At 58.3% G+C, this 18,597-nt stretch overlaps 9 protein-coding genes across 9 annotated transcripts; 4 read left to right on the plus strand and 5 right to left on the minus strand.

The window, feature by feature from the left end:
* Positions 1-252: 252 nt before the first annotated feature.
* Positions 253-1,684, plus strand: B0I36DRAFT_372162 (uncharacterized protein; the record flags this gene model as incomplete). Its single annotated transcript, XM_046160090.1, has 2 exons — positions 253-255; positions 683-1,684. The coding sequence occupies 2 exons, from the start codon at positions 253-255 to the stop codon at positions 1,682-1,684; spliced, it is 1,005 nt and encodes a 334-aa protein (XP_046017039.1).
* Positions 1,685-2,228: 544 nt separating this feature from the next.
* B0I36DRAFT_345968 (uncharacterized protein) lies at positions 2,229-3,071 on the minus strand (the record flags this gene model as incomplete). Its single annotated transcript, XM_046156412.1, has 1 exon — positions 2,229-3,071. One exon carries the CDS (start codon positions 3,069-3,071, stop codon positions 2,229-2,231), a length of 843 nt encoding a protein of 280 aa, XP_046017040.1.
* A 592-nt stretch (positions 3,072-3,663) lies between these two features.
* B0I36DRAFT_315066 (uncharacterized protein) lies at positions 3,664-4,564 on the minus strand. Its single transcript, XM_046152840.1, has one exon. The coding sequence runs from the start codon at positions 4,159-4,161 to the stop codon at positions 3,760-3,762; it is 402 nt and encodes a 133-aa protein (XP_046017041.1). The 5' UTR covers positions 4,162-4,564; the 3' UTR covers positions 3,664-3,759.
* Positions 4,565-5,313: 749 nt separating this feature from the next.
* On the plus strand, positions 5,314-6,968 carry B0I36DRAFT_262581 (kinase-like domain-containing protein). Its single transcript, XM_046151151.1, has 3 exons — positions 5,314-5,829; positions 5,917-6,452; positions 6,528-6,968. Exons 1-3 carry the CDS (start codon positions 5,599-5,601, stop codon positions 6,928-6,930), a joined length of 1,170 nt encoding a protein of 389 aa, XP_046017042.1. The 5' UTR covers positions 5,314-5,598; the 3' UTR covers positions 6,931-6,968.
* Positions 6,969-7,154: 186 nt separating this feature from the next.
* B0I36DRAFT_315068 (uncharacterized protein) lies at positions 7,155-9,291 on the plus strand. The gene is made up of 2 exons (XM_046152841.1): positions 7,155-7,506; positions 7,721-9,291. The coding sequence occupies exons 1-2, from the start codon at positions 7,388-7,390 to the stop codon at positions 9,174-9,176; spliced, it is 1,575 nt and encodes a 524-aa protein (XP_046017043.1). The 5' UTR covers positions 7,155-7,387; the 3' UTR covers positions 9,177-9,291.
* A 564-nt stretch (positions 9,292-9,855) lies between these two features.
* On the minus strand, positions 9,856-10,813 carry B0I36DRAFT_345971 (mitochondrial oxaloacetate transport protein; the record flags this gene model as incomplete). Its single annotated transcript, XM_046156413.1, has 2 exons — positions 9,856-10,094; positions 10,213-10,813. 2 exons carry the CDS (start codon positions 10,811-10,813, stop codon positions 9,856-9,858), a joined length of 840 nt encoding a protein of 279 aa, XP_046017044.1.
* Positions 10,814-11,013: 200 nt separating this feature from the next.
* Positions 11,014-11,815, plus strand: B0I36DRAFT_315071 (uncharacterized protein). Its single transcript, XM_046152842.1, is given in 3 exon segments — positions 11,014-11,088; positions 11,234-11,276; positions 11,291-11,815. The coding sequence occupies 2 exon segments, from the start codon at positions 11,249-11,251 to the stop codon at positions 11,509-11,511; spliced, it is 249 nt and encodes an 82-aa protein (XP_046017045.1). The 5' UTR covers positions 11,014-11,088; positions 11,234-11,248; the 3' UTR covers positions 11,512-11,815.
* Positions 11,816-12,542: 727 nt separating this feature from the next.
* B0I36DRAFT_237052 (SMAD/FHA domain-containing protein) lies at positions 12,543-13,922 on the minus strand (the record flags this gene model as incomplete). The annotated part of the gene is made up of 3 exons (XM_046149511.1): positions 12,543-13,145; positions 13,217-13,316; positions 13,423-13,922. 3 exons carry the CDS (start codon positions 13,920-13,922, stop codon positions 12,543-12,545), a joined length of 1,203 nt encoding a protein of 400 aa, XP_046017046.1.
* Positions 13,923-16,298: 2,376 nt separating this feature from the next.
* On the minus strand, positions 16,299-17,807 carry B0I36DRAFT_315073 (uncharacterized protein). The gene is made up of 2 exons (XM_046152843.1): positions 16,785-17,807; positions 16,299-16,682 (listed from the first exon to the last, which is right to left on the minus strand). Exons 1-2 carry the CDS (start codon positions 17,624-17,626, stop codon positions 16,598-16,600), a joined length of 927 nt encoding a protein of 308 aa, XP_046017047.1. The 5' UTR covers positions 17,627-17,807; the 3' UTR covers positions 16,299-16,597.
* Between the last annotated feature and the right edge of the window lie 790 nt (positions 17,808-18,597).

Below are 18,597 nucleotides of genomic sequence, written 5' to 3' on the forward strand. Positions count from 1 at the left end.
CAGCGCTTTTCTCTAGTCGCCCATGTCCGCCTCGAGCAGTTGGTTTTCTCATGTCTCCAAGACCAGAAGCTGCGCGCCGACGGCACCGACACCGCCAGGCCGGGGAAGAGGCGAAAAGTTGCCCCAGGTCTTGGACCCCTGGTCGTTGTGGGATCTGTGGAGAAGGTGATTTCCCGTGCCTTTATGCCCCCCGGCCGGGCCTCCAGCAGCGGGAACCGGGGGAAACTGCCGAGGCATTCCAGTAGCGCAGCCATGGTTGGAGCCATGCCGTGCCGGGCTGCTGCTGTCACTGGTCGGTCCCTGGATCAACTCCTAGACTAAGCTTGGCCTCCGTCGGCCGCCTCCGACAGTTGTTCCTCACATCCCGCATCACCGTCCGCCCTTTTCATTGCAACTGGGCGCCTGTCTCTTGCTCGAATAACCTCGTCACCAGTTCCAGCACACAAACACACCCTCGACGTCACTCCCCCGGGTCAGTCACCCGCAACACGCGCGGCCCCCACCCACCCACTACGAAGATAGACGACACCGACCTCGGCGCCCTCTCTCGAGCTTCCAAGCTTGAGCCATTTGGCATTGGACGCCAACGCTCCGTGACGTGATCCGTCCATCACACACACGCACACACACACACACACTCCAGACCACAATGTCCGCATCGACAGAAGACACCGCTCCCCAGGACCTGGCCCCGTCCGCCACGGGCCTTCCCACAGGAGATCCCGTGCCCTCCGCACCTGCCGCGCCGCCTCCCAAGGCCAAGCCGCTGCCCATCAAGGCCCTCCTCGAGGCCGCGCCCTCCAACATTGACGCCTTCCTCGCCCACCTCCAGCGCTGCCTCCAGACGCCCTCGGGCATCGACACATGCCTGCTCCTCGCCTGCTACTCCACTCGCCTGACGGGCACCCTGCTCGAGTACCTCACGGCCCCGGCCATCCGCCGCAGCGCAGAGCAGCTCCTCGCCATCGCCAGCTCCCTCCCGCCGTCCGCCACTCTGGTCTTTAGCTCAAAGGCCTTCCCCTCGCCCAGTGTCGCCGCGATCCTTGAGCTGTCGAAGCGCCTCAAGGCGTTTGCCGGCCTCGTCAGCGAAGGACGCATGTTCCTCCGCCTCTGGGGCCTGATTGGCATGTATTTCTGGGCGAGGGGCCTCGTCTTCAAGCTCATCGCCTCCAGGAGGGCTTCAGCATCGGGCGGCGCCGGCGATGGCGACGACAAGTCGACAGCCCTACCCAAAGAGAGCCTGATCGACACCACCATTGCCTGGACCCAGCTGCTCTCCTGCATCGCCTTCCAGTCTCTCGAGAACCGCGCCTTCCTGGCCAGCAAGGGCGTCCTCGGCCTCGACGGGCCGGGCCAGGTCAAGACCTTCCGCTGGGCGACGCGCTTCTGGGGCACCTTTGTCGGCATCGAGATCGGCCGGCTGCTGTATGAGAAGTACAAGCGCAGCAGTGCCGTCTCCTCCCCGGCTTCGTCTGCGGACAACAAGTCCGTCGCCGTGATTGAGCAGGAAGAGCGCGAGTGGACAGACACCTGGCGCAAGAGCCTCGCGCGCAACTGCGCGTGGTTCCCGCTCACGGTGCACTGGAGTCTGGAGCAGGGGCTCGTCAACGAGCTCACGGTCCCCGCGCTCGCGCTGGTGCCTGGCATCATACAGATCCGGGACTTGTGGAAGCGCACGGCGTAAGGGCGTGCCGCAATCTGATGCAGTCATGAGTTAAGGCGACATATGTGAGGAAAAGGACCTCGGCAAAGCATTGACTGGTGTATTTTACCAGGAGCGCATGTAGAATGGAGTAGACGCTAGCGACAATGTACATATTAAATCAGAGCATGCAGACGAGGAACGTCCGGTTAAGCTATATATACCTTTGGCATACGTCCTCGAACGCCTTCCCATGCGCGCCTTCATTCGCTCTAGACACTGACGTAATTCACAATCATATCGCAGCCTCCACAGGAGTAGCACGGCACGGGAGACAAGGCCAGTTTGACTTGTTATTATTCGACGGCTTGCCAACAAGATTGACTGCTATGGCCCTCAAAGGCTGGGCTTCCAAGAAAATGACCACCATTGCCACTTATGTATACCGGGAAAGGGGACTCGATGCAAAACAGAATGTCAAGCGCTTTTCTTTGGCGCGTCAAGGTCAGACTACACGTATTAGAACGACACCCATTATACCTGCTCCTGCGGCCCGTATTGTCGCATCACAGCACTTCGGACCGCGTCATGCGCCCAGCAGAACTCCCGCAAACAATGTGGCCAAGGCCATGGCCGTCCATGTCGGCGGCACGCTTGTGATGTGGCCAGCGCTGAAGAAGGTGTTGATGTTGGCAAATGGACTGCCGTTCTGTTCAATGGCCTGCGGCACATCGGACGTGTCATCTGCGTCGTCGTCGTCACCGCCGCTATTGTCCTCTGGCGGGCTGACTTGTGTCGGCGCTGGATTAGCTCCGGCTGTTGTGCTCTGAGGTCTGACGGATGTGGTCGTAGACGTGGAGAGACTGGGTGTGCCGCTCGTGTTTTCCCTCGTCGTCGCCGTCGTGCTCGACGTCGACGATGGCGGCGGGACAAGCGTCGGAGACTGCTCAGGCTGACTGGTGGTGGTGGTGGTTTGTTGCGGATCCTTTGGGTCCGTCGTGGACGAAGACCTTGTGGTTGCTGGCGGCTCGGTAGTTGCCTTTGTGGAGGACGGCAGTGGTATCGTTGAGAACCCGGGTATTGAGGGTGCGGCTTGTTGACCTGGGCAGAGAAGCTGCAACAAGCCACCGGACAACGTGATGCCGATCAGCGACCTGGGGTTGACCTCGAGGTTGGCACAAAAGACCTGGACCTGTGCTTCCTTCGTCTTCAGACCTTGTAAACACTTTGCTGAGCAAGCCGCATTGCTTGTGAAGTCGGCTTCTATGCAGCCGTTAATGGTAGCGGTATAGACCGAAAGACAATTGGCCGGGATCTGGTTCGGCGAAATTGCTTGGAACTGGGACAGTGTGACAGCTTCGGCGGCAGACAGCAGGCCTAGAAATTGGACCGTGGTGGCAAGCCACCGATTCAGGCGTGTCGAGGCCATTGGAGCTGACTGTCCTCGTTGTCGACACGTGGTGCTGCGCTATCGGCCTCGCTTGGAGCAGTCGTTCTCGCTGACCAGCGTGTCGGAATTCCACAAAGACACCAGCCCTTCTTGCTGTCCTCTCCGGCTCCGAGACAATTATCCTGAGCCTGACTCCAGAGGCGTAGTCGGAGCTGTATGTGCTTGTCGCAAGTTTCGATGCGTGCGGCTTGTGCCTATCCTGCTTGCAATTCCAGGATGTGGTTCGATCTGGTGGGGTTTGCGTATAAGTCGTGATCCCCACGGTGAGCACAGCTGTCTCGCGTGTCTGTCAGGAGACCTTGGCGGAGTGTTTTGAGTAGCAACAGCCCACTAGAACGATATAGCAAGGCAGAGCGAGAAGAGAGTTGAAAATATGGCGCAATCAATGCGTGAGAGGAGAATGGAAGTCGTTTCTGGAAAAAGAAAAAAAAGAAGACAGCACAACCGGCGGCCACGACCAAAGCGCGACGGCCTATGGCAGAGCACGAGGCAGCCACGAAGGGAAAGATGCGAAAAGGGTGCCGTAGCAAAAACAAACGGCAGGACCCAACGTCAAAAGGCAGCGGAGTGCACAAGGACGAGGAGAAGAAACAAGACGGGAGGCAATGGCAGCCAAGAGGATATAACAAGCCAATAATATAAGTGGTGTCTGGCTCGTCTGAGTCGCTCAGCCGGGCGTGGGCAGATGCGGGACAGGGCTGGCTGCAGGGCCTCCACTTGCGAGCTGGGGCAGGCAGGAGGGAGCCCCGGGAGACTGGAGAAGGGTGACAGGAGCTGGTGACAAGCAGGGACAAGGATTGGCCTTGCCTTGCCCAGGACGCAAAGTCGGCTGACTGGCGAAGCTGACGAAGGCGAGGGGCCTGCTCGCAGTCTCTGATAAGAGGAAAGCCGGAAGAGCGGCGTCAAGTCGACAGCCACAGGGGTCAAGCTGATTCTTCAACGGTGCTTCGGAGCAAGGAGACGGCGGAGCAAGAGGCTGAGGCGGAGGAGAAGGATGACGAGAAGGAGGAGGAGGAGGAGAAGGAGGGGGACAACCCAGGTCAGAGAGACGGCCGCCAATGAAGCACATGTGCCAAAGACGGCAGTGACTGCACCCGTCAGGGAGGTTGAGGTGGAAGACGTGCCGTTGGATGGTATAATAGGTATTGCTTGGGGCAGCGAGCAGAGGCAACGGGTTTGGAGCTCACCAGGGCAGTCCTCGATGCGGAAGCTGGCAAAGGGGCGCGGGCCGTCACTTTGGCATCACCAGTGTGGCCGCCATCGCTGGTTCGGGATGACAGTGTCTCAGATGCGCCTCCTGCCCTGCTGCCTTTTCCGGCTGCAGCCTCTGGCAACGACCACTCATCGGCAGAGCGAGATGACAAGACAACCGGCAGTCGTTCGGAAACCAGCCCATTGTCAAGATGACTGGCCGCTGGCCCTCGCCGTCAGCAACGATGCCCGTAGACGTAAGGTTGGCGGCTTGCGGAATGTGTGCCCGCGAGAGTTGCCTCGAGCGTTGCCGTTGCCATGCGCCGCTCGGTGGTGGTGCTGTGCGCGCCCTCGAGAGCCAATGGGCACGGATGAAACAAGGGCCGTGTTTGACGGTCAAACGCTGCGCTGCGGCTGCAATTGGCTGGGCACAAGGGCGCCCACAGCTCTGTAACACTGCAGGGGTTAGAGCCCTGCAGGTCCAGTGCTGTATCCTGTGGGACTAGGTACGCACAGTACCTTAAGGTAGTCCGCCCGCCTCCAGGGCTATCCCCAACGCTCCCTGAGGTCTCCCAGGGCTGGGCCTATTCGAGCCTGCACCTCGTGAGCGGCGTTGCCACCACCATATGGACTGACTGCCCAAGTGAACCCTCGAGGTCGGCGCTGCTCTGTCGCATCCCCCGCCCAGCCAGGGTCCTCTGACTGGTGGCTTGCCAAGACGCCCCTGGTGCCTTCGGCCGCCTTGAGAGCCGGCCAGTCTGCCCCCCATCCATCCAGGACTATCTGCCGGCTCTCTGCGAGTGTCTTGACGCATCCGTCATTTATATCCCCGTCCTTGTGTCCAGGTCCCACGTGGGAGGTCTCAGTATTATGCAGCCAGTCTAAATCCCAGAAGCTACGTCATGGTCGGCACCAGAAGTGCAATGCGTGCAAGGGCGATTTCCGAGCCGGGCAACCAACTATTAACAAAGGTGCGGCTGCGAGTGCTCCACCTGCTACTGGCCACCACCAAATGCTCAGATTGCCATGAGCCATTCTGAGCCATCTCGACTCAGCCGTTGAGTGGCTGCAACCCCCGTCGTAGCTGAGATGCCGCCTGTGCAATGTGCCCTTGAGTTGTTTGTGTATATCAATCAAGCTCGACCGCTCCGTGAGTGCAATGCCGCAGAGAACCAGCAAGAGGTCAGAACCGGAGTGATCCAGTTCGTCCAGTGTCATCAGCGTCACCCGTAGCGACAGACCACTTGCGCAGCATATCGGACAGCGTCGCATCTCTCCCCACATTGTGCCGTCCCCCGTCAAACGCCCTCTCGCCATGGCCACGTCTGAGCTTCACAGCCAGGTCGAGGTCCTCGTCAGAAACAGGCTCGAGCCAACACCGTTCGCCGCCTCTGACCTCAAGGAGCTGTCCGGAGGCACGGCCAACTTCATCTACCGCGCCACGCTCCGCGAGCCACTCCCAGACGGCACCCGCCACGTCCTGGTCAAGCATGGCGAGGGCTTCGTCAAGAACAGCCCGGGCTTCAAGCTGACAACCTCGAGATGCGTATGTCACCCTGCTGGCTTCTCAGCTATCCATCGTGCCCTCGCTGCCTTCAATCTCCCATGTGCTGACCACAGAAATGCACTGCAGCGCATCGAGCAAGAATGTCTTGAGACCTTGTCCGAGCTCAAGGTTGTGGGTCAAGCAGACTCGGATGACGTCTTCAAATATGCCGTGCGGACACCGCGGGCTTTGTACTTTGACGCAGAGAGCAACACTCAGGTCCAGGAGTTCTTGTCCGATGGTATAGACCTCAAGAGCTACGCCCTGGCCACTTTCTCTCCCCACACACCCGAGTCCCACAAGGCAGAATGCCATGCACTGGGGAAGGCCATCGGTCGATGGCTACGTGCACTCCATGACTTGTCGGTTGCTGGCACAAATCAGCAAGCAGGTCACACGAGAGACCAGTCCGGCTTGGCGGGCCTGGTGGCGGAAAACATTGAGCTGCAGAAACTAAAGCATGCCATCAACTTCGGATTGCTGCAAGGACAGCCGGACAAGTTCCCAAAGGTGCTTGGCGATGATGCAAGGCAGGCATTCGCCAAAGTACAAGACATGGCAGCCCAGGAGCTCGAAGACGAGTCTCAGCTTGGGATCATACACGGCGACTTTTGGACCGGAAAGTGAGAACGCCCCCACACTAGACTTGCCCTGTTGATTCGATATGAGCACTGCTGACCGTTTTGCTGTGATGGAAGTATCCTTCTGCCGAACAAGCCCATCACGCCAGACCAGGAGGTCCCAGTCTTTGTGGTCGACTGGGAAATGGCCCAGCTTGGCAAGCGCAACCTCGACCTAGGGCAGATGATTGCCGAGCTCTATGAGCTTTGGCTTTACAAATCAATCACCGCAGGCCTGTGGATCATAGAAGGATTCACTGCCGGCTATGGTGTAGGGACAGCTGAGTTCGCTTTCCGCACGGCGATCCAGACGGGAGCCCACCTTGTGTGCTTTGGTACTTCTGTACCGGGCTGGGGCACACCGGAGCAGAATGAAATGGTTGCAGAGAAGGGAAGGGATCTCATCATGCATGCATTGGACAAGGACCGGGGATGGTTCGAGAAGAGTGAGCTGGCGAGCTTGTTCGGCAAAGTGCAGTGATCCTTCACCGTTGGCAATGAAGTTATCATTCTGAATCTACAGTCCACTGAGCACCTCGACCCGTGAACTGCTTGTCAGGGACACTCAGATGGATTCTCTCCATGTGACGGTTTTGAAGGCTGCGTGTAAGTGACAAGTGGGTCTGTGAACACGGACCCACAAAAACTTTTGACTCAAGTGAAAGCATTTGCATGACTGTGAGTGAGAACTACACCAGTATCACAACACAACACCATACCAGATCATGCCCTCAATATCGATATAAGCAGAAAGTTGTTCTCCGGAAATAACAAACTGATTAGGACATCAGCCGAACCACAAGAAAGCCCTTTCAAGAAGCCACCTGCCCAGGGCGACGGCGGGGTTGGCTCGATCACCCCCACCATAACTTACCATCAGCCTCGTCGTCACCGGCCCGGCTCCAGCCAGAGTTCAGTCATAATATCCAGGCCGGTCAATGAAGATGACATCCACAGATGGACCGAGGTCATCGGGACAAGATACGGCTTCAGAGCCATGTATACGATGCAAGTCTCAGCCTGCGGCACATGACCTGAGATCAGAAAATGTCTGCACGTGAGTACTACGCTCCCTAGTCTCTTCAAGTCGGACCTCATGATGAGGTTCACGCCACCGGGCTTCGCAACCTCGCGCGCATACCCAATGCGCAAACATCTGTCTAAGCACATTCAGTCTTGCATCGGGAGTAGACCCTTGCTCCCGAAATGTAACACTTCATAGCCGTTATAAAGAGCCCGGATTACTGACTCAGCAGCCACACATTCCACAGACCATGTTTTGTCCAGTACATCCAGAACAAGGCGATCAAGCGCCTCGAGCTCCTCCAGCGCGAGACGCGGGGGCTCAAGCTACCCTCCAAGCCGCAGCGCTACCTCCTGGCGCTGAGCGGAGGGCCCAGCTCGACGTGCCTCCTCGACGTGCTGTACGACAACATCCTGCAGCAGCGGGCGAGGGGCCAGCGAGTCAAGTTTGAGCTGCTTGTCGCTCATATCGTCGACGATGGAGATACCGTATCAAGCGTTAGTGGTGGCAACGGAGTGGTAGACAAGTTCAGGGAGAGGTTCCCGGAGGTCGAGATCCAGAGCATCCCGCTTTCCGCCGTCCTCGCGCTCGACTCGATAGACTGGAGTGCCTTGCCGCCCACAGATCTACCAGCGGCGACCCAAGAGCCAGAGAAGAACAATGGCCACCGCCACCGCCTCGCGTACCTCTTCTCCCAGCTCCCCTCGGCCACGTCCCGCGCCGACGTACGGCGCCTCCTGACGCGGCATCTGCTCATCACCACGGCGGTCCAGAACGCATGCGACGTGCTCCTTCTCGGCTACAACACGACGAGCCTTGCGGAGCTAACGCTGTCCGAGACGGCCAAGGGGCGTGGGTTCGCGCTGCCCTGGATGGTGAATGACGGGGTTCTCCCCCTGCCGAGGTCGATGCTAGACCGGGCGCCGGAGCCTGGGGTCAGTGAGAAGGAGGATACTGGTGGGAGTGGTAAGAAGGACAGCGGTAGGAGTTCAAACCCGAGTACCACGGGGATTCCAATCTATAGCCCGCTGAGGGACATCTACCGCAAAGAGCTGTTCGTCTACTTGACGACCGTCTCAACATCGACATCAGCAGCAGCCCCAGCATCCGTTCCAGCCGCTACAAGCACCGATACTACAGCTCCAGCAAAAGCACCTTTATTCTCCATTATCCCACCACATCTGCTTCCAAGCCAACTGCAAAAAGTAGCATTAGCGGCAGCAACAGGAACAGAGCCAGGCCAGCAGCAGCAACCACCACCGGCCGTGGTATCCCACCGCGACCTGAGCATCGACGACGTCATGGCGCGCTACTTTGCCGAAGTGGAAGCCAACTATCCTTCCGTGGTGGCCAACGTGGTCCGCACCACGGGGAAGCTGAGCTGGCTCCTCAGCGGTGACGTGGGACATGATCATGATCATGACCACCCAACTCAGGACGCCGACGACAGCAGCTCTCCCACCACCACCACCACCACCACCACCACCACCACAGACGCCCAGCCGCGGGAGAGAGGCCGCTGCGGGATCTGCGGGCTGCAGCTCGACGAGCACGGCAACCAGCGGTGGAGGGGCGAGATTGGCGACTTTGACGCCAAGAACAACGAGGACGGACCTGCGCCGACGCCGCAGCAGCAGCAGAGGCAGAAGATTAGGCAGGAGGGCAGGTTATGCTACGGGTGTGAGCGTTCGATCTTGGGCTAGAAGAAAAGAAGCCCGTAAAAGGACAAAGCGATGTAAAAGACGTGTGATCAACGACATGACATATGCAGAGCTCATTGAGATGCAGAATTTCAATTGACAACAAATCTTTTCTGCTCTCTCTCTCTCTCTCTCTCACTCTCTCTCCCGCATTACCTTGCACCGTAGATGGGGTTTGACGTGAAGCATATGCTTGTGTATATATGTGTGTGTATGTGTGTTTCACGATCTGAACGTACATATCTTTTTGGACATACCAGAGTACAACATCTATGCCAGACGCCCACGGATGATTAGCAGAAATGCATGGCGCCGCTTCCCTCCCTCCCTCCCTCCCATTCAGCCCGGGTTGGGGCCCCCTTTTTGTTCTTTGTACAGAATCTATGCCGGACTTGCGCCGCCTTCGTTTCCCGAGATCTTGACTTGGCTCACTTACTTTGCAAGCCTGTCGGTCCCTCTTGTCATATGTTTCCCATTTCTTTTTGTGCGCCCCAGAGTAAGTAGTTCTCTTACATGCGAAGTCTGCCGGTCCCATGCGACGTTTCTCCCTTGCCCCCAAACTCCCAGCATCATGCAAGTTACCACCAACATTCAATCACAACTACCATCCACCTCCACTCCTTTTACCACCACCGCCAGTCACTCTTCACCTGTCGTCAGAACATTTCCCCTCCCCTTAGCCCTATATCTTGCTCAGCACCTTCTCGGGCAAGATCTTGCCCTCGATCCGGCGGACCAGCTTGTTCGTCTGCTCGGCGAGGCTGAGCGTGAGGATGGTGTGGGGCAGGATGCGCGCCAGGTGCGGGAGGAAGCCCTTGTATATCGCAAAGAGGCCCTCTGTGCGTATCGTCTTGCCGAGGCAGTCAAAGACGCCCTTGTACAGGTTGCCGTTTTGGTTGTAGAGGCGAGACATGATTGTGTCTGGTGGTTTGGGGGGTTTTAATGATGCGCGTTAGCCGAGTCCGTAAAGGGGGCAAAGATTGCCTATCTGCTGAAAGAACCAGAAGAACAAGGAATAAAAAAGAAGAAGAAAACATACCAGGCGGGTGCATGAAGCAGCACACCACGAATCCCGAGATGGCGCTGCTCGTCAGGTGCAGCGGCGCGCCCTCCTCCATGCCCAGGTGCTTGACGAGCCGGCGCTTGGCAAAGAAGTAGGTCGGCAGCTGGACCGAGCTGCCGAAGCCGGTCCTGATCATGGCGGCGCCGACGCCCCGGTACAGCCCGCCGAAGCCCTCGGCCTTGTGGATCTGCCGCAGGCCGTCCCACGCGTTCTTGTACTGGTGCTGCGTGCCGACGGGTAATGACGGGGAGAAGCTCTGCAGGCGCGTCTTGACGAGGAAGAAGGGGCTGCCCGCGGCGGCGCCGATGATGCCCGAGGAGGCGCCGGAGAACATGTTGATGCCCAGGGACTGCTTGGAGCCGTCCTTGAAGACGACCTTGGCCAGCCCCTCGCGTATCGGCTCGTAGAAGCTCAGCCGGCACCCGTTGAGCAGGACCTGGTAGATGTACGCGCACCCGATGCCCCGGTAGATGCCCCGCAGGCCCTCGTTCTGCACAATCACCCGCACGCCGTGGATCGGGCCGTTGTAGTGCCGGATCTGGTGGCCCTTGGTCTGAAGCTCGCCTTGGAGCTGCATTCTGTTGGGGTGCGGCAGGAGTGGTCAGTCCAAAATTCCCGATCAGCGATCTCCATCACTCGAGCGTTTCTGGGTTGTACAAGCCAAAGAACTGCATGCACAAGACATGGCCCTTTCGCCGTAGTATCTTGACGTGCGCAAGTCCCCCATCCACATCGCCCACAGGTTTTCCAACCGTGACCACCAGCAGCATGACATACCGAATCTTGACTGTCTCGAATGGGTGCGTAGCAGTAACGGCGCCGCACGCGGCAATGCCGCCGGCGATGAAGGCTCTGTTTAAGGACTCCCGTCAGCAAAAGGTCGTCCACAAGCTCAAAACACGAAAGGATCCTGCTCTTGGCGCTCCCTCTCCTGTGTCGAAAAGCCCCGTATTCCAAGCGCCTTTCGAGCGCATTTTGCAAAAAGGAACGTCCTTACCCAGTCGTGGTCGCCATGCTGCTGCCCCCTGCCCTTCTTTTTTGTTTGTGTGCTCAGTCTCCTTCAAGTGTCGTTCTGCGCTATGCTATGGTCCCAGCAGTCGCACGCTCAGGTTCTTTTCGCCGGCCAGTCGTCTTGCGAGGAAAGTGAGGATGCTGCACAAGCTCGGCCCTCTGCGTCTCAGTCTTTGTGCGAGTGCGTGGCCGAGTGCAAGTCTGAAGTGCGCAGTGACAGGATATGTCGGCAGCAGCAGCCAGAGGCTTTGGCTTCAGCTGTAGTGCGCGCGAAGGAATAGTAGCCTACTCTGTAGCAGGAGTCTAATTGGGCAGGCTTGCTGACGCTGACGTCTCGTCGGTTCCTCGTCGAGTGTGGTCACGGCGAGCGCGGGTGGTGGTGGTGGCAGGTTCGTATACGGCGGCGGAAGGCTGTCCCGATGCTGTTTGCAAGAGAACAGGCACACGAGGAGGGGTCCCTTGCAATGTAGACAAAAGGGACGTGGGATTACTGATGCTCAAACTGCGTCGACAACCCAATGTGTCGGTTTAGAAATTGGGAAGCAAGAAAGCGACCGAAGACGGACACGTCGGGAGGTGCGTGGGCTGGGATGGTTAGTCTCGGGACAAGGAGCCCGATCCGCTTGCAGGACTGGGACCCCAAAAAGTTGCTGGGATCTGCGCGCTATACGGCTCCGACGTCGGTCGGGCTAATTCCAGCACAAAACCCTGGACTTGCGAAATTGCCGTGGGTATTGTTAGAGGCCTGCCAAACTGCGTCTCGGAGGCGCTTCAAAATGCCCCGCCAGCCACAAAGTCCCTGGAGCGGATCTGCGACGGGTGAGACTGGCGAGCCGGGGCGCGGTTACTGATTACTCAGACACCCTGAAGGCTCCCACTGCTACACGATGATGACGTGCCGGGGTGAGGGGGGGTGTGCTATATCCGACCCCTTCAACAAGTTCCCCGCCGCACACACGCATCGCCGTATAAGCACTGTTGCAAACCCGAGGCAGCGCTATGAACCATACGCTCAGTTCTTACATGACTCCGTGCAATGCAAATGCTACCTGCAATATTATACCGTGGTCCGCCCGTGGCTGGCGCCATCTCTGGTCAGTCCGCTCTGCTGTGCCATTAAACGCCTTGTGCTCATAATTTCCCATGCTTGCAATGTGAATTCCATGTCGCTCTCTCCCCAGCAGCTACCACAACCTCGTTGCTCACACAACAGTGCGAGTGTGCGGCGCTTCTCCCATACGCAGGCTTATATCCTAGGCCTCCTCCTCGTCAGCCTCTCGGTACCGTCGGAGCGCCTAGCTCTCCCTCTCTGTGGCCGCCGCATTCAGACTGGTCATGGCATTGGGCCGCGGCACGTCCTGGCTGACCCGCGCTGGATTTCCATCAAATACCCAGGGACCAGCATCGTTACGCGGGGTCAGAGGCCCTTCCGTCACGACAGCCAAGGACGCGCTGTTAGGCGAAGGCGTTCTTCGGCGTCTGACAGCCTCGCCCGTGGCCGGCAGGTGAGACGGTGACGAGCTCGGAATCGGCACAGGCGGCGAGGTCAAGGTTCGAGGTGGGCTCTGGCGGTCAAAGTGCATTGTTACGTCACCGACATCGTCGGACGGACCAGAAGATCCGGCTCCCTCGGGCGATTCCACCTCTGGCACTTCGACGTTGGTGTCCTCCATGATCGCGTCCGGAGATGTGGATGGCTCAGCCCTTTCCTCCTGAACCTCGTCAATGCCGCCATCGAGCTGTTGCCACTCGGGCTCCTCCACGTCGGCATCAAGATCCGTAGCAGCTCGGCAGTTGGGGCATATGAAGATAGGATAGGACGGGCCCATTAGTAACTCCCGGATGCACTTGTAGTGCCACGTGTGCGAGCACGGCGCCACAAACAGCGATTGGCAGGGCTATAAGATCGTAAGCAAGAGAGCCTTGAAGACAAGGAGACGTCCGAAAATGAACGGGTGCATAGACGTACTGCGATGTTGTTCAGGCAGATAGAACAGTCCTGAGCATGGGACGACGCCGACGTGGCCGACGCTGACGTCATATTCCGCAGCCGCTGATGAGTTGCCATGCTGTTGAGAAGGTTAGCAAAATGAACCAAAGTGGCGGAGCGCCATGTTGCTCCGCTAGAGCACAAAGGAAAACAGCATCGAGATCAGACGTAGACTGCAGACATACTTGAATGTATTGGGCTTCGACTGCCAGCCACGGTTGAGCTCGACTCGCATCTTAACGCATCGGTAGATCATTTCCTCGCCACCTTTGAAGTCGATGCCGAGCTGCACGATATCGCCATCGTTGAGAGGATAAGGCTTCGACTCGGTGCCTGGAGCGCTGAGCCGGATATGATTGAGAAATGTGCCCGACGAGCTCTTGACGTCCTTGATGTACCACTTGCTGTCCTCGTACCAGAACTCGCAGTGCCGGCGGCTGACGACCTTGCTCTTGAATCCGACTGGGGCTGCGGAAGGAGTGTTCGAAGGTATCGGTACGTGGTTCTCCCGCTCCGAGTAGCGTCCGACCTTGATGACCTCCTTGCCGGTCGGCAGTGTTCGTGAGACGGGCGTGAAAGTGAGAGACGGTCGGTTTGACCTCTGGTCGAAATATGCCGTCAGGCGGAGACTTGGAAGCACCTCAGCGGACGAGTCCCCGGTAGTAGCTGATCGGGACCGCGTCATGTTGGCGGATACGGGGGTCTCGTGATTCGCGGTCGAGGCAGTGGCAGGCTGGGCGGCGCTGGAGGTGGACAGTGCAGTTCTCTCGAGCTGCCCCTGTGCAGTGGTAGGCGAAAGGACCGCGGCGGCGGAGGCAGTCAGGGATGGCGTTTGGGGTGCCTGGCCACGTTCGGTCGAGCGACGGCTGTTCAAAAGGGCGGCGATGAGCTCGCTGGTAGAAGCATCGACGGAGTCGGTTGAGTCGAGGTCGGGGGCAGCGTCTCGGTGGAACGATGTCGAGCCGTCGACGGCGCTGCGGGTCCTGGTCAGAGTCGAGGGCCGGCCAGGCGACGAGGTTGGCTGACGGGGTGATGTGGGCCCGTCGGACTCGTAGGAGACTGGAGACGTATAGCTGCGTAAATGGATGAGTCCTCGCAGGCGGCTGTGACGACGGGAACTGGTGGCTGTTGATGCTGGTGGCGATGCAGTAAACAACGCGCCCGCTGGTGGTGTGGGCGTGGTGAACATTGGGAGAGGAACGGCGTGTGGGGACCCGTACGTGAGGGTAAAGAGTGGTGGTGGGTGCTGCACTGTCTCCCGTCTTGGGAGTGGCACTGGAGTGGGTGGAAGGATGTCCTGGTCAGGAAAGAGGCAAGGCCTGGGAAATCAAGACTGGGACCCTCAATGCAACTGCAGCGAGCAGATGAACAACGACGACTGCCTGACCCTGGTCTCTAGTACGGCGCGGCAGAAAGGCAGCAGGCCTGCGAAGGTCGTCTCGAGCACGCGGCTTGACAGGTGCAGATGTGCAGCATGGAAGGCTCACGTGTGTGCTCGTGCCGCGGCGATCGTGGTTCGAAAGACCACCAGGCTTTGCAGGACAACTAGCTGGCAACTGGCGGTCGACGGAAAGGGGGAGTCCCAGAGGGCAGATGAGGTGAGACAAGCCGCTGGCCGAGTGGGCGGTGATGTCGAGGACGGGAGAGGACAGGCGTGGAGGCAGCGGGTGCCGTTGCCTGTGGACTTACTTACACTACCTTACTCTGCAATGCGGTTGACAAAGACGTCGCCAACCTCTGAGCGCCGGGGTCCAAGTTTGTGCTGAGGCAATCACTCCGGTTCAAAGTGAGCTCCCTCGTAGCGAAGAGTTGCGTCCTTTGGCTGGCTTTGGAGGCGGTGGAAAGTGACGAAAGGGAGGAAAGGCCCCTGAAGATGAGGAGCGGGCCGGCCAGGACGGACTCAAGCAGATGACGAAGTCTAGCTCAGCTTCTCGTAGCCGCCATCCCAGACTTGCAGCAGCAGCAGCAACTACTGCGTAGGACCCTGAAAGGGAGGAGGCGGGTGTGGTGTGCCGGGCAGCTGAGCCAGTGGCCGCTGGAGTGTGAGTGGGCTGCCTGTCGCGTGTGCACGTTCACGAGGCCTAGACTCGCAGGCAGGCAGGGTCGAGAAACCTGGCCGGCGAGGTCTCGAGAGGGCTGGTCTCGGTCCAGAGGCAGCTGCTCCCATTCTCATCAGCGGTCAAAACAAGACGCCCAGAGGAAACACTGGCTTGGCCGTGCCAGACAGTGAGACAGATCAAGCGTGCTGTTCTCGAAGCATCGCCGGCTCGTGCCATCACCGCATCTCATCTCGTACAGGGAGCCCACTGAGCGGACGCAAGGGAGCCCCGGCTCCGAGCCCAACGGCCCCAGCCTCATCCCCTCGGGCACATCCGGGCGACAGAGTCGCAGCACGCTTCCAAGCTTTCCTCCTTCAGCTCTGATAACGCCCTGTCCCGCGTCGTCCACTCCGCCCACCAGCATCATTGTTCTACTCAGGACACAAGAATGACATCTGCCTCTCACGGAGCCTGTGGCCAAGGAAGTTCTTCCAATCTCAACAGCGGCTAGTCGATAGTCCAATGTGTCTCTAAAATGGCCGAGTGCTCCGGCTCTGGCAAGGCGCTAAGAGGGCCTGGCTGAAATTCGAGGCGCAACCGTTGACGTCAAGCCAGACCGCCGCCTCATCGAGGCTCATCGAGAGCCAGAAACGGCCTCGCCTGAAAGGTTGGTTGGCCAAGATTCAGGGCGGCCACAGGCATGGCCGCTCGAGCTCCAGGATTTCGCCGACCCATGGGCCCAGTCATGTTACCTTGAAGCAGGGCACAAGGCTGGCTGGCTGGCCACTTTACATAGGCCCTCGATTATGCTGGGCTGGGGCCCGGCATCAAGACCGCACAAGGTCATGGTGCAGCGTGGAGTGCATGGATCGACATTCGCTGCAACCTGGACGAGTGCCCCGCACCGTTTGCTCGTTGAGCGCTTCGTGGTCGTCGTGTCCTGGACGAAATGAAGTCTACAACTTTGGCCGCTTATGCGCCTCACTGGGTGCACCCTGCGGTTTTGTAATTAGGCGTATACTGCAATATGAAATGCTTGGGCAATGTCTCTTTTCCAAGAGCACAGGCGAGAAAGCAATGGGCCTGTCTGTGGCTGGCTGGTTCCTTCCCTGGCTCTGTTGTCCCTCCATCTAGCCCAGTCCAGTCTTGAGCTTGGCGGGATTTTTGCCGGTTCGCTGCAAGTCTCTCCCCAACACATTCAACGAGTTTCGGTAACTTCCACATTTCACTCTGTCAACTTGCCGGTGTATGGCAGTGAGAGTCATGCAGACGTATGAAGCGAGAGAAATCTTAATCGTCAACATGCACAGCATAAACGGTTTCAAGGTGTCACACGACAGGTGGTCCGGTCCACGCCCGGCACGGAGAACGAAGATCCATAAAGAACAAAACGAGAATATTTCATCGTGGGTCTATGGTTTGCTTAAACATGTCATGCTTGGGCTGTCTTGCCGCTGTCGACCTTTCTCTTACGCGACTTCTCTGGCTTCTTTGCCGGTTTGAGGCAGTCAACCTCGACGGAAATGGCGTCGTAGCCCAGCCGGTCGCGAAGGACGTCGGGGATGTCCAGGGTACATTCGAACACGGGCGCATCTTCTGTCCTCGTCCTGAACCAGGCCTGCTCCAGCGCTGGCTGGATAAGATTCCGCCACGCATTTGCATCGTTGTCGTCCCGGTCCGTCGCGTTGACCTTGGTATGAGCCGAGATCAGGGCAAATGCCGCCTCATTTGCAAACGTCTCCATGGTCCACACCGACGTCGGCAGGCGTGTCATTCTCATCCTGGGTAGAGATGCTGCGGGTCGATATCCACCATGGTGCCCTTCATGGTGCGGATCAATTGACAGAGCCGTGTAAACCTGACCACTGACCACGTACAGGCCCAAAGTCTTGTACCTGGGGATAGCATTTCCGCGAGCACTGTTTCGTTCGTTTTGCGTTTCTTGACTGGGAACTAGGCCTCTATCCACCTCGACATCGACATACCAGTAGATGAACCGCCCATCATGGTGCTGTTTCTCATACACGGGGTATTTGTGCAGAGGAAGAAGGACCTTCTTGAGGACGCATTCGGTCGGCCTGCGCTTCCGTGCCTGCTTTTCCTTCAGCTTGTCTGGATATGTCCTGCCTTTGGAGACCTGATTGCCGTTCATGTGCTTGCAGATACAGTCTTGATCGACTTCGACCTGCTTTTCCAAATGACGCTTCAAGAACTCGTGAGCAACACCGACGTCGACGAAAGACTGCGCGAAAGTCACAGACTTCGACGTTCCAAGGTCAGTCAGCATTGTATTCGATGTAGTCACCCTAATGTAATAGCGCCATGAGTTCAGCCTCTCTGTACTGCTCATGAACCAAAGGAGCTGCGTGTTGCCGAGTGACGGGAGCAGCACCTGGCGTGCGTGGTGGAGCTGTTGGTCCAGATCATGGCGCGTGCGGGCAATGCTGTCGTCCAGTGTGATTATTCGCCTTTGCGTATCGCCGGACTGGGTATCGCAGTCATTTGCGGCTCTGCTGTCTCCATTGCTGCCGTCTCTCAGCACAGCTTCAAAGTGCTCGCCGTACATGTTGATGAGAGTGTGGCGGTGCGTTGGTGTCAGGTTGTCCCAGACGTCGAGCAAGACCAGCAGCAAGCCCTCAATCTGCGCGCTCATCCGGTTCTTTTCTCGAGCACAGCCACATTTACTGCTGCTCTTGAGCGCTGGCTTCTGGCGGTGCCGGTCACGGGCTGCTTCGGGCCTTGTTTGATTGACAGCACCGCGGCCAAAAGTCTCACGTTTGATCTCAATCACCTCACTTTCATCGTCCGAGTCTGTGTCGTTCTCTACCAACACAGCATCGTCACGATTGTCACCCTCTCCGGACTTCACTAGACCTTCAGTGAAGTTGATATCAGGCAGCAGCTGTCGCCGTTTGTAGATGTGTGCGGAAAACGCGCCACAAGTGCCCGCATGCGACGACGTCGTAGAAGGTGCTGTCTTGACGCGCTTACATCGGGATATCGCCTTGACGAGATCATCTCCGTCGCTGACGTCGCTAGAATCCTCACGGCGTAGCTCCATGCTTCTGGCTAGAATCGTGACTCTGTGAATCGGCACTTCGCTTGTTGAATATGCTTCGTGGTTGTTGTGGCCGGGAGTGTCGCACCCTCGGCTTTTTTCGGGTGTCCGGCGTGGCAGGTGACTTTACTCTTGGTGGCGTGGCCCATACATAAGGTCGTACTTGCTAAGCTGAGATGGAGGTAGCAATGCCGTAAGTCCTCGTGGGGGTATCGTATCTGCACCGGGTGCGGACTGTCACAACCCCATCAGACGCCCGGAGA

This window comes from Microdochium trichocladiopsis (genome assembly GCF_020744255.1).
Source record: "Microdochium trichocladiopsis strain MPI-CAGE-CH-0230 chromosome Unknown B0I36scaffold_2, whole genome shotgun sequence".
NCBI classification, from domain to species: domain Eukaryota; kingdom Fungi; phylum Ascomycota; class Sordariomycetes; order Xylariales; family Microdochiaceae; genus Microdochium; species Microdochium trichocladiopsis.